At 40.7% G+C, this 17,711-nt stretch overlaps 1 protein-coding gene across 1 annotated transcript in view; it reads right to left on the reverse strand.

Moving 5' to 3' along the window:
* The window catches only part of ankrd50 (ankyrin repeat domain 50), a 38,498-nt gene extending 24,224 nt beyond the window's left edge, over positions 1-14,274 (reverse strand). Inside the window, exons 1-3 of the mRNA XM_026183518.1 lie at positions 13,985-14,274; positions 12,413-12,698; positions 11,585-12,270 (exon numbers count right to left, since the gene is read on the reverse strand). Of these exons, the coding sequence (XP_026039303.1) occupies positions 11,585-12,090 (506 nt within the window). The 5' untranslated portion in view covers positions 12,091-12,270; positions 12,413-12,698; positions 13,985-14,274. The remainder of the gene's footprint in view (positions 1-11,584; positions 12,271-12,412; positions 12,699-13,984) is intronic.
* Between the last annotated feature and the right edge of the window lie 3,437 nt (positions 14,275-17,711).

Genomic DNA, 17,711 nt, shown 5'->3' on the forward strand with positions numbered 1-17,711 from the left:
ACACAGGAGCAGAACAGCACTTATGTAAGCTTTGGACTGGCATATTTACATTAATTTGAGTTGAGTTATTAGACAGATAATCCTCTGAGGATGTCAACCTTGCAGCAGAAAACTAGTTGCTTTTCAAAAATACTGAAATGGGCATGATAATCATTTGTTCAAAATGACTGAGAATTAGGTGATGTTAAAAAAAAAATCCCTATTAAACTCAAACAACTGTATTTTGTTGGAGTGGAATATGAGCTTAAAACATGTCATGACATTTTTCTGATTAACGGCACCATTTTATTAACATCCCCCCTGACATAAAGCTACTCTGCACACACTTCTCGTTCTCTATGTGAGCTTGTAAGAAGCAAGTACGGCCCATGATTCAATAGCTTGCAGAACCTCATTTCGCATCAATAACTTATTCTCCTCATTTTCTGAATGACTTATCAGTCTCTTATGTCGTGGTGGATGAATTCTCTTCATTTCAACATTACTTCTGTCCGTTGAGGTTCACAGGCATTTAATCATAGTTCTTTTTAGCTACGAGACAGTTCATGATCAACTCCGCAAAAAAGCCCATCACCAATTTCGCTGCCCCTCGGCCACCTTGCTTGACAGGTGGTATGAGAAGTTTAAGCCAATAATGATGACATGAGGTAGCCTTTGTCAGTTGCAGTTGCCAACAACCGAGATGACAATAAGCGTTTGGTTTTTGCCAAAGTGGTGCTTTGCCTTAAATTCAGACATCTCCACTTTGGTCTCATCTCTCCAAAGGACACAGCGGTCTATTAGTTTATTCAGATCCAGGTTGGCAAGCCTTAAAATGTGCTGCTATGCTGTTTTTTGAGAAAAGAGGCCTTCGCTTGACAACCTTTACAAGCAAGCCATCCTTGTTGACTCAATTTTTAATTGTGCCGTGATCAACTTTTAATATGCCAATTGAGGCCTGTAGTCTGTGAGACCCGATGCTTTTGGGGTTTACCTAAAGTTTGGACTGCATAGTCCAACCTTTAGATAAATCTGTTGGGGACATCCCCTCTTGGGAAGATTGTGGAATTGTGTTAAGACACATCTGAACTCTCCTGACCTGTAAATGGCACAATATCACACACGCTGATGATCAAGTAATCAAGTCCATTTGATTATCAGCACATGGCTACTACTTACTGATTCTATAGGAATTAAGAGAGTAAGGATATATTTAGTTTTCACAAGACTCTGCAGGACTGTATGTTGTTTCATGGACAGGGCTGAATTATAATAGATTTATAATTTCGATTTAAAAAAAAAAAAATTATGACAATTTATTATTTATCCCACCACTTTACTCCTGACTTGGGTATTTAAATTACTTCTTGATGGATTGCCATTCCAGGTCCCCAAAGGACACAGTCTGTTGACTTCGGTGATCCCTTCACTTTTATTCCAACACCACTTTGAGGTTGACATTTCCCGTTTGGAGTAAAAAGCCAACTAAGATGGCTGCTATTAACTTCGGTGATCCTTTGACTTTTCAAATAATGTCATCGTGAACCACATTAGCACACCCACACAAACATTTTGCTTAAAACGCACCATTCTGTACATGTCTAGCCTGACAAAGCCACCAGTATGTTGCACTAAGTGCACCAGTATGGTACATTTAGTGCTGCCTAATCAGCAAAAAGACATTCGAGTTGTCTCTTAGAAAAAACAGTAAACGTGTAATCTAAATAGAGATACCCAACTGTAGAGCCTCTAAGATTGTGTTTACATCCTGTAAATATATTAAACAGATTTCTTACAAAATATCAATGTGTTCAGGACTAATTTATCTAAAATAGAAAAAAATACCACATCAAATAACAGAAACTGAAATTTTACACTCATCAGCCACAGCAAATAAACCACTGTCAAGAAAAGCAAACAACCTTATCGCCTCACAATCCAGTATTCAGCTAGAAAACCTTGGCATTCATGTGAATTCACTCATCCCAACAAATTCTTAGTGAGCATTCAATTTCCAGTGTTACTTTCAGAAGGAAAAAGGTGAGAGTTCAACAGCCTTTCAGAAGAGAGACATTATTTTTGTCAGGTGGAGGAATGAGCTAACTGTGGAAGTGTGACCTTGTCTAAATCTAAGGGTAACTAGCATCTTAACTGAAAACCCCAATCCACAAAGGCTCCAACCATCACAACTAAAAGGGATCAACTTCTGACAAATATTTCCATCCACAACCAGACAGACATATGACTACTGCCAGAACTGCAGGTAGACCTGGGGCTGGGTGACCAAATAATTTAAGTATCAGTTCTGCTTTGAATGATTATGGAAGTGGGAATAATGCGAAAATTATTACTGTCTTGCATTAAATTTTGCTATGAAGCACTTGCAGCAAATCAAGCGCACACCTTCCCTTTACAGCAGAGAAATTCAAACCCACACTAAACTCAATTGCTGCTTAGAGCAGCTTCAGCCAGGATGACGGAAAGCCTTCGGTCAACAAGACGCATCTACAGGACGTAAATCTCTCAAAGTTTCACAGTTAAAGCTGTAGGTGGGTTATTGGTTCCTTAGTGTCTCCAAACTGTTCAGGGTCTCTTACCCAATCCAACTTTCAGATGTCTGCACCAGCTCTCTAATATTCACCCACTGGCTGCTGAGCATGTCTCAAGCAGGCATCTGAGTCCACTGCCTCCTGGGGCTCTCTCTTCGCCTCATCTGCCCCCGCAGACATTCCCAGGTGGAAGCAGACTGCCAACGACCGGCGGCTGCCCTTGCGAGGCAGACTTTAGAGTCAAAACAAAGCCTAGTTAGGGCCCAACTCCTCTTCTTGATGAACTTGTGTCCACCACCACCCTTTACATCTTAATTTATTAATTTTTCAATTGAATTATATATTTTTTAAAAGATTCCCTATAAAAAAATATTTTTTAAAGGCAGTTTATGGACAACCATAAAACAATAACAGAAAAAGTATGACAAAATATGTGAGTATCATTTTTGACAGCTTAATGACAACTCTAAGACCGTAGCTGATCTGGTGTATTTCTTCTTTTATTTAGAGTAATTTGAGACAGCATTATTTTTTGAACATTGTATAGTGTTCACCACATTTGCAATAGGTGGGGGTTTATGTCAGGCTATAATGTGGGCATACAGCATGAAAAGCTGCACCTACTTGTGCCATTGGTAGAAAAATGAATTACTATATTGACGTCTTAAGTATCCGAGGATTTGGGAAAAGGGCTCCGACATCTCAGCCATGCTCCACTTCAGGCCACGCTTTAGCCTGTGGCATCAAAACAGGTGTATAAACCTTGAAGGCAGATTATCTGACATAACACAAAAGTAACAAAACAAAAATCATTTTAGAAAAGCCCTGTAAGTATTTGAAAAGTGTTCTCTTCAGCGGTTCTTTAAACCTGCTGGACAATGCAAGAATCTGATCTCTTCTTAATGGATTTTCACGATCAATTCTGCGCTGAATCCCTCAGCAGACAAATGCCTCCTGCTTGACCGAGAAATGGTGTGTTGGAGACTGCTTGGTCAGGGGGAAGTGAGAAGCATATGAAAAGAGATCCAAGTTGCTTTCATGCAAAAACAGCTACAGCTTTCAAAGGCAAGTCCGAAAAGAATCTTCTTAATAGACCATTGCTAAAGTGATAAAGATTAGATTAACTAAAATGTGAGTCTTATGACTTTTATTTTTTTATTTGAAAGCATCTCACGAGACTGATCACACACAATGACTACACTGTTCACTGTGTGAGAGTATTATAGTCAACTTATTACCCAAAGTAATTCCAATTGTAGTTGTTCAAAATGGACCAATTTCTTGGTAAATTATAATAAAACGGGATCTCCTCATTCAACGTTATGCATCTATATAATGATGCTCTTTAATGATTTGACAAAGTGTAAACACACTTCTTTCATTGCCACCATGCATACCTCCTCATACCATAACTATTCCAAATCCCCCCCGAGCTCTTCCCAACCCAGACGAGGTGTGCATTCCTGGCCAGCTATCCAATACCGTCAAAGGAATCTGAAATTTTATCCTTTTTGGGCCCCCCTCCCCTCCCCTCCCTCTTGTCCTCATCCAGTACTCTGCTGTGCTCCTGCTCTCTTCACACACAGATGTACACAGACCCACAGCTGGGTCCATGCAGCTTAAGCACACAAATACACACAATGGGAAGGATTTCAGCACTGACAGGTAAACCTTCAAGCAGAGGTTTTACCTGGATTCACAGATTTCTGGTAACAAAGGGCAGCAGAGTGATGCTGAAGCTTTCTGCTTTCTAAAAATAATCTCAATATTCGATTAAAGCCCCCGAGAAGTGCTCCAATGAGCAAAATTTGTCTTTGTTTTTGGTCCTTAGTTGTTTCGATGGGTTGAAAGTGGGTGTCCGTCAAGGTCATCGTAAGCTAAGGAGCTTGGAAAGACAAGCATCTGGACTTCTTTAAGTTTCTCGAATACACTTCAATAGAATAGAATAATCCTTTAATTGTCCCACAAGGGGAAATTTGGTTGTAACAGCAGCCAAAAAGACACATATACAAACAAACAGTACACAGGACACAGAACAGAAAGATACACAATTTTTCTTACATATTTACATTAAGGACAATGGTTACTATATACAGAGAGTACTGTACAGTTATTAAATTAAATAAAGATAACTACAGATAAGAGGTAAACCAGGTTGTAGTCCGAATCGGTTAATTAACTTATTGCAGTTTCAGCACAGATGTAAACATCTATGTTTGTTGGGAGCAGTTCTGATTGTACAGTCTGACAGCTGCAGGGAGGAAGGACCTGCGGAAACACTCCTTCATGCATCGAGGATGCAGCAGTCTGTCACTGAAGCAGCTCTGCAGTTCAGCAACATTTACATGCATGGGGTGGGAGACTCTGTCCATCAGAGATGTTATTTTGGCCAGAGTCCATCTGTCTCCCACCACCTGCACTGGGTCCAGGGTGCATCCCAGAACAGAGCTGGCCTTCCTGATGAGTTTATCCAACCTCTTCCTCTCAGCTGCCGATAAACCGCTGCTCCAACATACAACACTGTAAAAAAAATGACAGATGCCACCACAGAGTCATAGAAGGTCTTTAAAAGCGCTCCCTGTACTCCAAATGACCTGAGCCGCCTCAGCATGTGGAGTCTGCTCTGACCCTTCCTGTAAAGAGCATCAGTGTTGTGGCTCCAGTCCAGTTTATTATTCAGGTGAACACCCAGGTACCTATAAGAGTCCACTATCTCAATGTCCACTCCCTGGATGTTCACCAGTGTCAGTGTGGTGGGTCTGCGTCTCCAGAGGTCCACCACCAACTCCTTGGTTTTCCCGGCGTTGATCAGCAGGTGGTTCTGCTGATACCAGTCAACAAAGTCCAGAGTCCACTGTCTGTACTCTGAGTCGTCCTCACCTGTGATGAGGCAGACTATGGCAGAGTCGTCAGAGAACTTCTGTAGGTGGGAGCGTGGGGAGTTGATGGAGAAGTGTGCAGTGTAGAGGGTGAAGAGGAACGGTGCCAGCACAGTTCCCTGTGGGGCCCCAGTACTGCAGACCAGCATGTCAGAGACACAGCCCTGTGTCCTCACATACTGTGGACGTTCTGTGAGGTAGTCCAGTATCCACTGGGACATGTGGTGGTCCCACATGTGGTAGGGCTTAAAAACTGGGACTCTCCACCAACTGCTCTTAGAACTGAAGAAGCTTCTCGGATGAGAGGTGAAACATCTTCAAGGAGACTTAAAGAAGTCCAGACACTTTTCTTCCAAGCTCCTTAGAATTCAAGTGGGTGGAACTCTGGTGGAAAAAGGTGATCTCATATTCATCTCTACCAATCAGGGTTCTGCAGCAAAATGCGATGACAGTTGTGGGATTGTTTGCTTAGGTTTCCAGACCATTATCAATCAAACGGGTTTAAAACACACCCACACAATCCGGATGAGCCACAGAAGACTTGTCCAGTTTGTTTTTAACCCTTTTCTTTAAACCATTCAAACACTAGAAAGTCTTAGAAGTTTGCTTGTATTTAATTTGAAAGTTTCAAATTGTAACTGACTCATCAAGTTTTCAGGGGCTTTAACCATTTAAGTAATATGTCAGGCAAACATTCAGCAAGTCTAGCTTTGAAAAAAGCTAGGATTTGCTGTTTTCCTCTGTTCCAAGCCCTAATAAATTAGAGACTTTTATTTAGACTGTGAGATCATATGGAGATTTAATCTTGGGTTCTACAAACATGATTTACATTTTCCACAATTATCCAATATTCTGTAGACTAAATGAACAATCAGAAAGGAGCTCCACTTCATGAATGAGTATAAACTTGCAGCAATGCTGACTGTGAGTGTGTGAGGGTAACAATTACATGAATCAGTTTTGTATATCCACATGCAGCATGTAGGCAGACATATCCACAAACAAATAAGCTCTAACAAAAAGTACACACATAGCCGGTGGTGTGGAGACAGACGTTGGCATTAGATTGCTGAGTCATCGGTGCAGCCACACCAGTGCTGCCATTTCTCCTCATCTGCTCTACTGGAGCTGATGCGTCACACTGGGAGTCTTTTTTTGGTTTCTAAAATGTGGGCCTAATCTGCAGCGAGTTTTCCACAGCCGTGCACCACATGAAAGCCAGCGAGCTGCTTTCATTTAAGGTCCCTTAACCCCAATAAGCACGGCCGCCCAACGTGTAACAGTCAAAAAGTCAACACAAAGAGAAAAAAACACCGCAGAGCTCCCGCTTGGTTAGTTTTACTTCAGACTCGGGCAGCCAATATGGGTGAGGTCACAGTTTTACGTTAATTTTATATTATTTAAAGCTTTCTCTTGTTTAGGTAACAATCAGATCAGAGGCCTTCGCAAACGTCACTACATTTATCTCTCTGGCATAATCGGTCACATGTCAAGATGCTTAAAAAGGAAATCCCATTGTTGCAATACTGTCTAAAAAAAATGACTAGGGAAAAAAAAGGTTTAACAATATTCATGATCTCACCGGAGGCAAGAACAGCTGATCTAATTTTTCTTTAGCTTTGACTGATGTGACTATTTTTCCAGAGTATCAACAGTTGTTTGGAACAAAGCAACAAGCAAAATCTTTTACAAAGAACCGTCTGATGAAGCTGCCAGAAAATCAACATTTCTAACCATCTTTTAGGAAAATCTCAAAACTGCATCATCAATTTCTTCCACAGACAATTCTTCAGGGAATAAAACATTGCCAAGAAAGTTCAAATCTTTTTCACCAGTTAAAGCCACAGTCATTCATCATTTCTGAAGTCTGTGCCCTTTCTATAAAAATAGAAACTCATCCAGCTGCAATTCAAACTTAACTCCTGCTTACTGGATAATAGCCTTATAACAGATCCACATATAAGTCACACCTACACTAAAAGCCTGCTTTGTCCCATCAGGGAAAAAAAAAAAAAAAAAAAGCAACTGTTGCCTGTCATTTGACCAACGCGACTGAGTTAATTCCACCTATTCGAAGCCAGCTCTTTTGTCCTGAAGGGAGAAAGTGACGCATGTTGGATGACAGGAGGCTGACTGGTTGTTTAAAAATCACAAACTGATTCAAACGGGAGGACTCCAGTCAAAACATGGCAGTGGCCTTTGATAGCGCTAAGACACAGACTACAGAAGAAGCGATAAAGACAGAGGAATGTGCTTTGGCTTTGTCTGGAAGTCGAATCTTTGATGATACACTGCAACTCAAGTGTCAAAGCCTTTAGATAGCTCTGACGGCAAGCAGTGAATGTACCAAAGTTTATTTTATGAAGTTTATTGTCTGAACAAGACACACGCTGGCACTGGCAGACTTGAAGCACACAAAGGGCAAATTAAAAGGTGAAACTGCCTTTTGATGCAGGCATGAATTAAAAAAGACTTTATAGAAAGTCTGGCTAAAAGAACTAAAGTCATGATAATAATCTATTAAAGGATTTTTTTGTTAATGTTACGATTAAGGCCACAGATTTTTCTTTTTTTTACTGACCTTCGGATTATTTCCTTTCTATTATTTTAGGCCAAAAAAACTCAGAAAAAGCATTTCAGATGTTTTTGTCTATCCAACATACAAAAAATTAAAAATAAAAAAAACAGGATTTGAGAAACTTGAAAGCATAAATTCCCATGTAGATTTCTGAATTATTGCTTTTCTGTGCCTCTTTCCTGTATTGCCTCCACTGCTCTCTGTTTCACCACTTGCTCCTTTGCAAACTTTACAGAGCAGTTGACAGACAGGTTAACTCATTCACTGCCAGCCATTTTCAAATCAGGTAACTCCCCACTGCCAGGGTTTTTGAGCATTTTTACTCATTTTTGAAGAGCCACAGAAAACTGTGTGTTATGATCATATAAACGCTGAACCTACCAAAATGAAGAACAGACTCTCTTCTTTCATCCAAAAAAAAAAAAGCTTGTTTCTACCATTTTCCATTCTTTAGTAATCAGCTGTAGAAGAGAGGTGGGTTCCACCAAAAATGCCTGTTTTGACCAAAAAAAGGGAGAAAACGTGCTTTTTGTGAAAAATACATTTCAAGCAGAAAAGTGCCTTTGACACTAATATTTCTTGCTTTGTGACACCTCTAACATATAAAATAGTTTTTCACTTCTATAAAACAGAAATAACACTGAGAAAGGTTATGTTTTATCAAAACAATTTATTTACAAATATATGAAAAAATAAAATGTACATACGTATTCTAGCCCCTCCCATTGAAAAACGTAATTGACGTCTATAGACGTCAATGGCAGTCAACGTAAGTTTTTCAATTGACGTCTATAGACGTCAATGGCAGTGAATGAGTTAAGATGGAAATTCATCCGATTGAGCAAATTGGACTTAAGAGCGGGGGAAACAAGGAAAACCTCCATCGACTGCTCTTTTCCGTCATCGTCGAATCACCGTTTGCTGTTGAATCGGTAAAGTTACAAACAACTGCAAAGAAATGAACAAAACTTGTTGTGTGCCAGCGTGAAATGCCTCCAAAGTCCTGACCTTTCGTCATTAGCACTCTCCGTGCTCCACACGCAGGTTTACGGATGCACTGCTGACATCTGATCTAGTAAACATGAACTAACATCAAAACTGAACTGATCTGTCCTTTAACAGAGATACTGGACCGACAGATAAGTATCCAATCAATGAATCAATGAGTAGATAATCAGGTAAATTTTAAGAACTTGCTTTAATTCTGTTTATTCACTTGATTGCCATTTATTGTTAATTTAATCATCATGTCCACAGGACCCATCTTAAAATGCAAGATTGTTCTAGTGATACTTAAAAATTAACTCTACTTTGAAGATATTCTTCATTTAAATAGTACATTTGCTTCTTATTATTAAAGTCACTGCTCATGCTACATCTGTTTGTAACCTGTCAGCAATAAAACACTGAAATTAAGGATTACAACATAAAAATGTGCAGGGATTTATTAAAATGTCCAAATTTTGGTTAGTTGTGGTATCGGAGTGGAAGTAAGTGGACGTAAACCCATGTAAACCCATTGTATTAACACAGTGCTGGTGATTACTACCAAAACTGACTTGTTTGTCTTTGACTAGGCCAAAGAATTTTGCAGGGCCTCTTGCACTCACTCACTAGGTAATGTTTAAAATCACAGCTGGAAGGCAGGGGAGGAGGAGGAGGGGGTCAACAGCTCCTCAAAAAAAAAAAAAAAAAAAAAAAAAAAACGTGTTAAACAAGACCCTTAACTAAATGAAACTTGTGTGACTTTTATTGCAATAAATGTGAACCCAAAGGTAGTTGAATCAAAACAAGATGTGAATCCCTGTGTAAACGTTAGTCCTGATGTAAATTACTACTCATAGAATAACACTGTTCCACGTCCTTCTTTGTTTTGTACTTTTCTAAATGCCACTGCCAGATGCAATCTTGACTTCCTGAATCCAGATAGCATCTCGATCAGCAGGGGATCTGTTCAGATTTTTGTGTACAACAGCGCCTGGGATGCTTTTACACCTGAGATGGCGATAAGGCATTTACTCAACTGTTTATGTGGCTGACGAACACAACAGTCAGAGATAATAAGCCTTGTGCCTTTGTTGTCTGCAGATTTAAAGCCTGAGGTCTCGAGTGTTACAGAATATTTGCTTAACGAGGCTGGGTTCAGTGAAGTGTCCGCAAAAGGCCCTCAACATTCAGAGTGACACAGAGCAGAGCTGAAGTGAAAAATCTGTCCCTGTTGGGTTCAGTCTATTTTTCAATGTTTCTATGATAACCTGTGTTTTACCTCAGAGGGGCAAACTGAAGTCTGAATCATTGGTGGAAGCCTTGTGATTACAAGACGATGACAAGACAAGCATTCCCTTAGGAATGAGTGGGTTTAAAAAAAAAAAAAAAAAAAAAAAAAGTGGGTTAGGTTGACTCTGGTGAGTATTTGAAAAATGATTTACCTTACTGAACATTTGACCTACTTTTCTTCCTGTGTGTGATGCTGAGATGGTACAATAAGCATCACCAGATGGCCAGATGAGAAACGTGAGCGTGTGTGTACAGTGCTGCATTCCAGCCTGTGTTGCATAGACGGCCTGACCTATACTGTGTAGACAAGTCGTGCAAGTAACGCACACACGCAGCGCCGTTTAAAGCCCCCGTCTGCAATAACAGTCCATCTTGATCGTATTACATGTCCGGGCAGGGTGCTCGAATCCCACAAGCCTACTGTACTTCAGCCTTACATGTGCACTTCATCATCTTGCACAGTGTTGGACTGACCCAGGTGAACCTAACAATCACAGTTCAGTTCACCCAGGTCAGTGAGTCAGTGCTACTTCAAAGCTTCTTTCTCATGAGTCTCTCACCTCGTGAGCTAAGCTACAACTTAAAAATATCTGACCTTTCCTGAATCCGAAGCCAAGCAGGGACAGTCCCACCCAGCATGTCGCACGGGGGGGACAGACAAAACCATGACAAGAAATAACTGGAGAGGCTACTGGGGCGGAGCTATGTCATGAGTGTGTGCAGGGAAAAAAAAAATAAACGGGGGGAGGTGCATCAGGGTCAGGAGGTGGAGAGGGTAGGTTTGGGGGGGATGGGCTGACTGCACTTTACATTTCTAGTCAAACCAAATTCCTAGATTTCCGTTACTACCTGAAACACCGTTTTTTTAACCATTTCTTTTTTTTTTAAACTTAAAGTTGCAAGAAGATATGAAGAAACACTTAATAGGCAGATTTATATTTTCCAAAAAGGAATCATAATTCAGGTAATTTTGTGCAGTGCTGCAATAGGTAGCTGTTTCAGTAAGATATATAACTGCATCAGTTTATTTTTTTTAATGAATCAACAGGAAAAAACTGATAGAGACTGAAAAACAGGATGGTGGTGTACATGTCTAATCATCCAGTATTTAACAATGAGATAAAAGCTGACAAAAACAGATAATAGTCACATTGGGCAAGCTGCAAAATTTGCTTTTATTATCAATGTTGACTAATTGATTAAGCAAAGAATGAGGTCCTGTCGACATGGATTAGTTATCCGTCTCACTATAAAGAGGTGCTAATCTGTGAAATCATCTGCTTGCAGTCATACTTTAACTGTGTGAGTGTGTGTGTCTTTACCTCTTGAAAGCCTCTGTGGGGTTCCTCTCGCACTCTCCAGGCTGCAAAGTGTTCTGCACAGCCGGATCGCGCACCTTTTCCTCATATCCTGGCAGTAGCCCGCTGCGGCAAATCTGAGCCACCAGACCTCGGATGAAACCGCCGACGCACAGCGTGTCCGAGTCATCTGCCCGGCAGAAGTGGAAAGCCAGGCTTTGCTGGTGTAGACCGCGGTGGGTTCCCTGGGCTGATGTGGGCCATAACAGCTCTGTACACAGTGCAGTTTTCCCACTCCCTGGCCCTCCCACCAGCAACACACCCCAGGAGCTACCCGACTTTGCAGATCCTGCTGTGAGGGTGCCAGGGTTGGACGTACTACCACCAGGTGCCAACGGGGGCTGTTTACTGGGAGTGCTGATTACTCCACTGAGGTTGTTGGTTTTCTCCTGGAGGCAATGCTGGATCTTATGGAATACCCACTCCCGGCAGTAAAAGCGCTTCCCTTTCAGCAAACTGGTTTGGGCCATTTTGATCTAGTGCTGCTGTTCCACCTATTCCTCCTCTTCAGGTTCCCTTCATTACGCCCCTTCACATTTTCATCTCCAACAAAGGCTGGCTTTAAATTCGAACATCCATTTTGTCAGGTGCAAAAGAAGGATGCACTTTAGATGTCCTTGGTTTTAAGAAGCAGCGAGAGTGAAGGCAAGCTGGATGAAAAGTAGAGAAAAAAGCAGAGTCGCTGTGGATGGCAGGAAAAGCAACTGAGCTATGAAGCGTTAGAGAAAATGTAGGTCAAACTGAAAAAAGGAAGTTTAAAATTGAGGTTTAAACCATAGATTTTCCACCAACTTTTTCCATAGCTTCCCCACTGGTTGAACTAAGTGCTCCTTGTTATTATGAATGTGTTGCCTTAGCATGGCGCTGGGCATGGCAGGGCACTCGGCTCTTGAGTGCATCCACTGGCAAACTCAAGCCACCGCTGCTTGATAGAATTAGCCATGGAAGTTACTGATATATTTCCACTGATGCATTTCAGATGCCACCGACCAAAAGGGTGTTTCCATTACATTAACATGGAATAGACTGCCAGTGCTGAATGGCTTTCTCCAATAACACACTAAGCCTGCCTCCTTCCCTGGAAAACAGAAACAAAATGAGAAGACACAAATTTAAAAAAAATCATCAATATGTCCTAATTAGTCAAGTAAGCAGTTGATGAGACATAGTTTACTCTCCTAGAAGCAGGCAGTGGAAAACACAAGTGCGTAATTTATTTACACATCTACTGCCCTAAAGAGTCTCCATATAAGCTGAAGCAGCTTGACACCATTTATCATCATGCACAGTACTTTTACAGATATTTTCCAGCCTACAAAGAAGAGTGAACTCTATTTAGTGAGCTACAAGAGGTGGGCAAGCTGGTTTTTCGGTGCTTTCATCCTCCACATCCCACATCACTGCCTGCCTGCCCTGCAACTAAATTCTTGGCAGGGGTTCGTCCAGTTTCTCTAGTCTATCCACTGATCCCCTCTTCCTTCCTATGTGGCTTTAAATCCCAAACAGTCCACATCCGTCCTGAACTGTGAGGGGGAATAAAGTCCAAGTAACAGGACCCCCTTTCCTGCACGTACAAAGGTCGTTAACATGGGCGTAAATGTAACATAACCGCTTTTTTCTAAGGTTTTGCAGCAATGATTAAACTTTAGAGGGCAAAAAGGCCCATTGAAGCTCTCACCGAGAAGATTCTGGCACTTTGGTGGTCAGCTGCACTTTAACCATCTTCCTATTTAGTTGTTCATCATCGCTGTTGTTTCTATACTGGACCAAATGCAAATATTCCCCAGTCTCCCCAGCCAAGAAATCACACGCTTACACACACCCAGAGGCTTACACGCACACGTGCGCGCGCACACACGTAGTCTTGCTGGTTACTTTGTAACACTGCCAAATAACAAGGGTTTACACGGGCTGCTATGCATTTCCACATTTCTGTTTTTCTAAGGCGCTCCCCGCCGTCAACACAAAGCCTTCCAAATAAGTGTTCAATACATCAAACCTTAGCTGTCTTAAGACGGAAGGCGACCAAAAAAACAAACAAAAAAATACATCCATCAGAGAAAACGACATAAATTCACTTCAGCTGACTGGAAAGGAAGCGCAAGTCTTTTGTATAGCAGACAAACCTCACCCATTTCTAATGGGATACAATTTACACCTATGGGGGCTTTTAAAAAATGACTAGACCGGCGAACAACTGCATTTATTAAGAAGGAAAAAATCATATAAAGGCTAACTGAAGACGGTCATGTTCCTACAGCCCACCAGAACTGTTCCTTCAACTTCAATTGAGCCAATTGTGGAGCGTTTCTCTGTCTTCGCTAGTTTTAAATGTCTCACAGTCCCAAACGGTTTTCCTCTCACCTCTTTCCGATTCCTCTCGCTGTTTTAGGGGGGGTAAAGGGGATTGCCGTGTCCGTAGTCTACACCCTTTCTGTCCAAACCAAAGGCTCCGAATAAACCACACGACCGTTGCTCCCGGCGTAATTCAAAGCCCAATTTTGTGCATTTGAGCAACGTTCACGTCTTTCTTTGAATCGCTCCTTTCTGTCGGTGTCGGCTCCTCCTGCTGCCCCTACACAGCTCCACAGTGAGCAGACTGACTCTCCGCCTCCTAACACTCTACATTTCTCCCCACTGCATGCAGAACACACGCTAATGAGTGGCGCAAAGCTTTTTGGGATTTGTAGTTTTCAACCTTTGGTCGCTCTTCATTGTGTACAAACAGGTGGTTCAATATAAAAGCGGAATAACAACTGCAGATGAATTATTTTCTCATGGAACAGTTATTTCGCTTTAAAGCCAGGGTGTCAAACATGTGGCCCGGGGGCCAAAACGAACGGTACAAACCGGTACAATAATGTCATTACAAAGACTGGTTCTGCTCATATCCAATCCAGTTTTTCAATATAATGTACTTCCTGTTGTGGAGATGCTAATTATACTAGACAGGTATGAACACTTTCATTTTATGACAGGTGAGCACACCTGTCAGGTTAAGATCCCAATGTTTTTCTTTGATTTATAGTTTATATCTTATTTGTTCATTCAATCTCCACTTATCTCTTCTCTTACACAATGTCAATCTTACATTTACTGTTTTTAACTAACTTTAGTGTTTACTTTTATTTGTTTTTAATCATTGTTTTAAATATAAAAAAATCTCTCACATTGTATAAGGCCCTCACCGAGTGCCTGTGGTACTTTTATTTAACTGTGTTGATCACCAAGTTGTTTTAATTATAAAGAGATAAAATATGCACCTTACTTGAAAAAAATGAATAACTGAATTTTGTTTGTACATAGATAGATAGATAGATAGATAGATAGATAGATAGATAGATAGATAGATAGATAGATAGATAGATAGATAGATAGATAGATAGATGCATGGGATGGAGGAACTGTCAATCATGAATGACATAACATTGACTAAGATTTATAGTTTGCTTTTCACTCACACTATCGCCATTGCAACCGATAGCAGCAAAGTTGTACATGCACATGATGATGTCTGAAAATATTTCATTACTTGAACATGAGAAAAATGACCCTGCTTTGATTCTGCCTAAGGCTTTTTAATTAAGGACACTGCAACATTTGCATACTTTTTATGAATGAAGTGCAGCCACTGATGTTGAGCAGAAGATTAGCTGTGAACTCACAGTAAATCAACGATGCCTTATACCTGGCTGAATTATGGCTCCAAGGTCTTTATCTGGGGAGTATATGAGAATGTCTTTATAATTACATTATACCGTCTATATATAATCAATCTCAGGTTTTTCCTTTCATTAGAAAGCTATTAACTGTGATGTACTTCCTGCTTCATGGCTGACACACCAGATGCTGTCATTGTTAGAGAGCAGAAGGCAGGTGCGTGCTTTAGAATTAGGTCTTCCTTTTGACTCTGATGAGGCATCTAAATTTGGCAGCACCAGAGTAATGACAGGAAAAAAGACTGAGTGTGCTCACACCAAAGACAAAATATTCAGTCACTGCATGTGACAAAATGGAAAAGGGCTACACAATAAACAATTTAATGACTGAATTCTCCGATGATTAAATTGTAGTTCACCTGTGTGCAGACCTTCCCCATTTTAGTCTCTGAGTGATTGTTTTTGATTTGTGAACAAACCAACTAAATGGCTGCATGTGTTTTATAATTCATGAGAAATTCACTGATGAGCAACACCAGCTGATTTGTGTGTGTTTCGACCAAAGCTGCACAAAGAAATTCTGTTTGTTACATAAGCCACTTTAGAAATGAAATCTGTAAGCGATCAAGATGCAGCAGAAATGAGTTTCCCAAAAGTTTTTTTTCTTCCTTCCAGCAGGGATGCACACGGGGCTTTCACGCTGATACTTTTTCATCTAACTGGAGACTGCTGATCTCACAACTTATTTATCACTCCCTGAAGAATAACTTCAGGGACTTTTACTGTGAGGTGTAGCTGCAGTAGGTTGTAATAGCTGACAGTGTGTTGCCGGCTGAAGCTGACTGTGCTCAAATGAAGATAATTCAGTCTTGTGCTAAAGTGAAGTTCCACTTCAGATCAAATTTTCTATACTCGCATAACAGCCTTTTTCTTCATGGTAAGGTATTACAGAAATGATTGCTTGGGGATAGGCTCAAGGCTGGGTTCAAGACAGACAGGAAGAAAAAGACAGGAGCTAGGATTGGTGGTTAAAATAAAGCAAAACAAGACATGATATAGATTCAGACACAAAACAAGTAAAAATTAAAAAAAAGTCTGAGGATACGCAATAATAGAAAAAGTTTGAAAGGTGTAACCTCTAAACTGTCCCAAACCTTATATAATTAAATTAAGCAAAGTGTGATGATGTGGGTGGCACAGCAGCACAGTGGTTTGGTGGTCACCAGTGTTACCTGGTTCTAGGTAACCCAGTGTAACCCAGAAGTTCCTGGGTTTAAGTCCATCTGCCTGTGTGGAGTTAGCATGTTCTTCCTGTGCAGTTTCTCTCCGGAAATGCTGGTTTCCTCCTGCAGTCCAAAGACGTGCATTTTGGCTGACTTCTAGTGAATTAGGGCGACCTGTCTAAGCTATGCGCTGCCCAGTGGCAGCTAACATAGGCTCCAGCACCCTTGCAACCCTGAACCAGATAAGCAGAAGAGGACTGATGATTCGTGCGATGATGTCAAAACTGTAGACTCAGTATGATGGGAAACTCCAAACGATGTTGGGGCAATCAAGTCAGGACATTGTTCACACTTGACAGTTTTCAAATGATGCGCAAAATAGGTAATAATTCTGTTGTCACTACTGGAAATACTGTACTCACTAGTGAATGCAGGAGGCATGACATTGTGAATCCACTGAGTATACCTGTGCTATTCTCACAGTGACACTGCTTGGGCTTTGCAGGTTCAAGGCTTTAATGTCTTAACAATTGCTTTCTCCCAACAAAAACCAAAAAAGTGAATGATTAACTAATAATTAATTAATCAGATGAATTAATGATTAATCTGAACAGACTACATTGCACACAAACAGAGTGATGAGATCATGATGCCATATGGATAGCATCTTAGAAGGTATACTATTAAAGAATAACTAAAAACATTAATAGGCTTAACTCTGAAAAGGTTCTCTAAAACTACAAAGCACAAAGTTCCACAAATACATTAGCTGCATCCACTGGAATATTGTTGGAAAATGATCTTTGTCATAGCTTTATCTCTTACACAAAATGATTATTCCATCCAGATAAAGGCAGTTTTGGAAAAAAATACTTAACAAGTATAGGAAATATCCCATCTTTAGAGAAACAAAACACTTTCTCTACATCTACCAGCTGCTTCAGTTTTTTGTTCTTTCAGATAGCCTGTTGTTGGTGTTACTACCCAGAGCAGGAAACATGGACGTGCCCCCTTTGGATGCAGAGAGGAGATAAGCAAATCCATATATTGAACTCCCCTCCAGAGTAATCACAAACACTCATCTACCTTACATGATACTCAGTCTGCTAATGCTGCCCCTCAGCAAATAAACAAGAAGAAGACAGGAGGCAGATAAATGACTCAGGTTTTCCATTTTACATCTTACTTTGGGCGATTATAGGGCTGAAA

The sequence above is a fragment of the Astatotilapia calliptera genome, chromosome 2, assembly GCF_900246225.1.
Source record: "Astatotilapia calliptera chromosome 2, fAstCal1.2, whole genome shotgun sequence".
NCBI lineage: Eukaryota > Metazoa > Chordata > Actinopteri > Cichliformes > Cichlidae > Astatotilapia > Astatotilapia calliptera.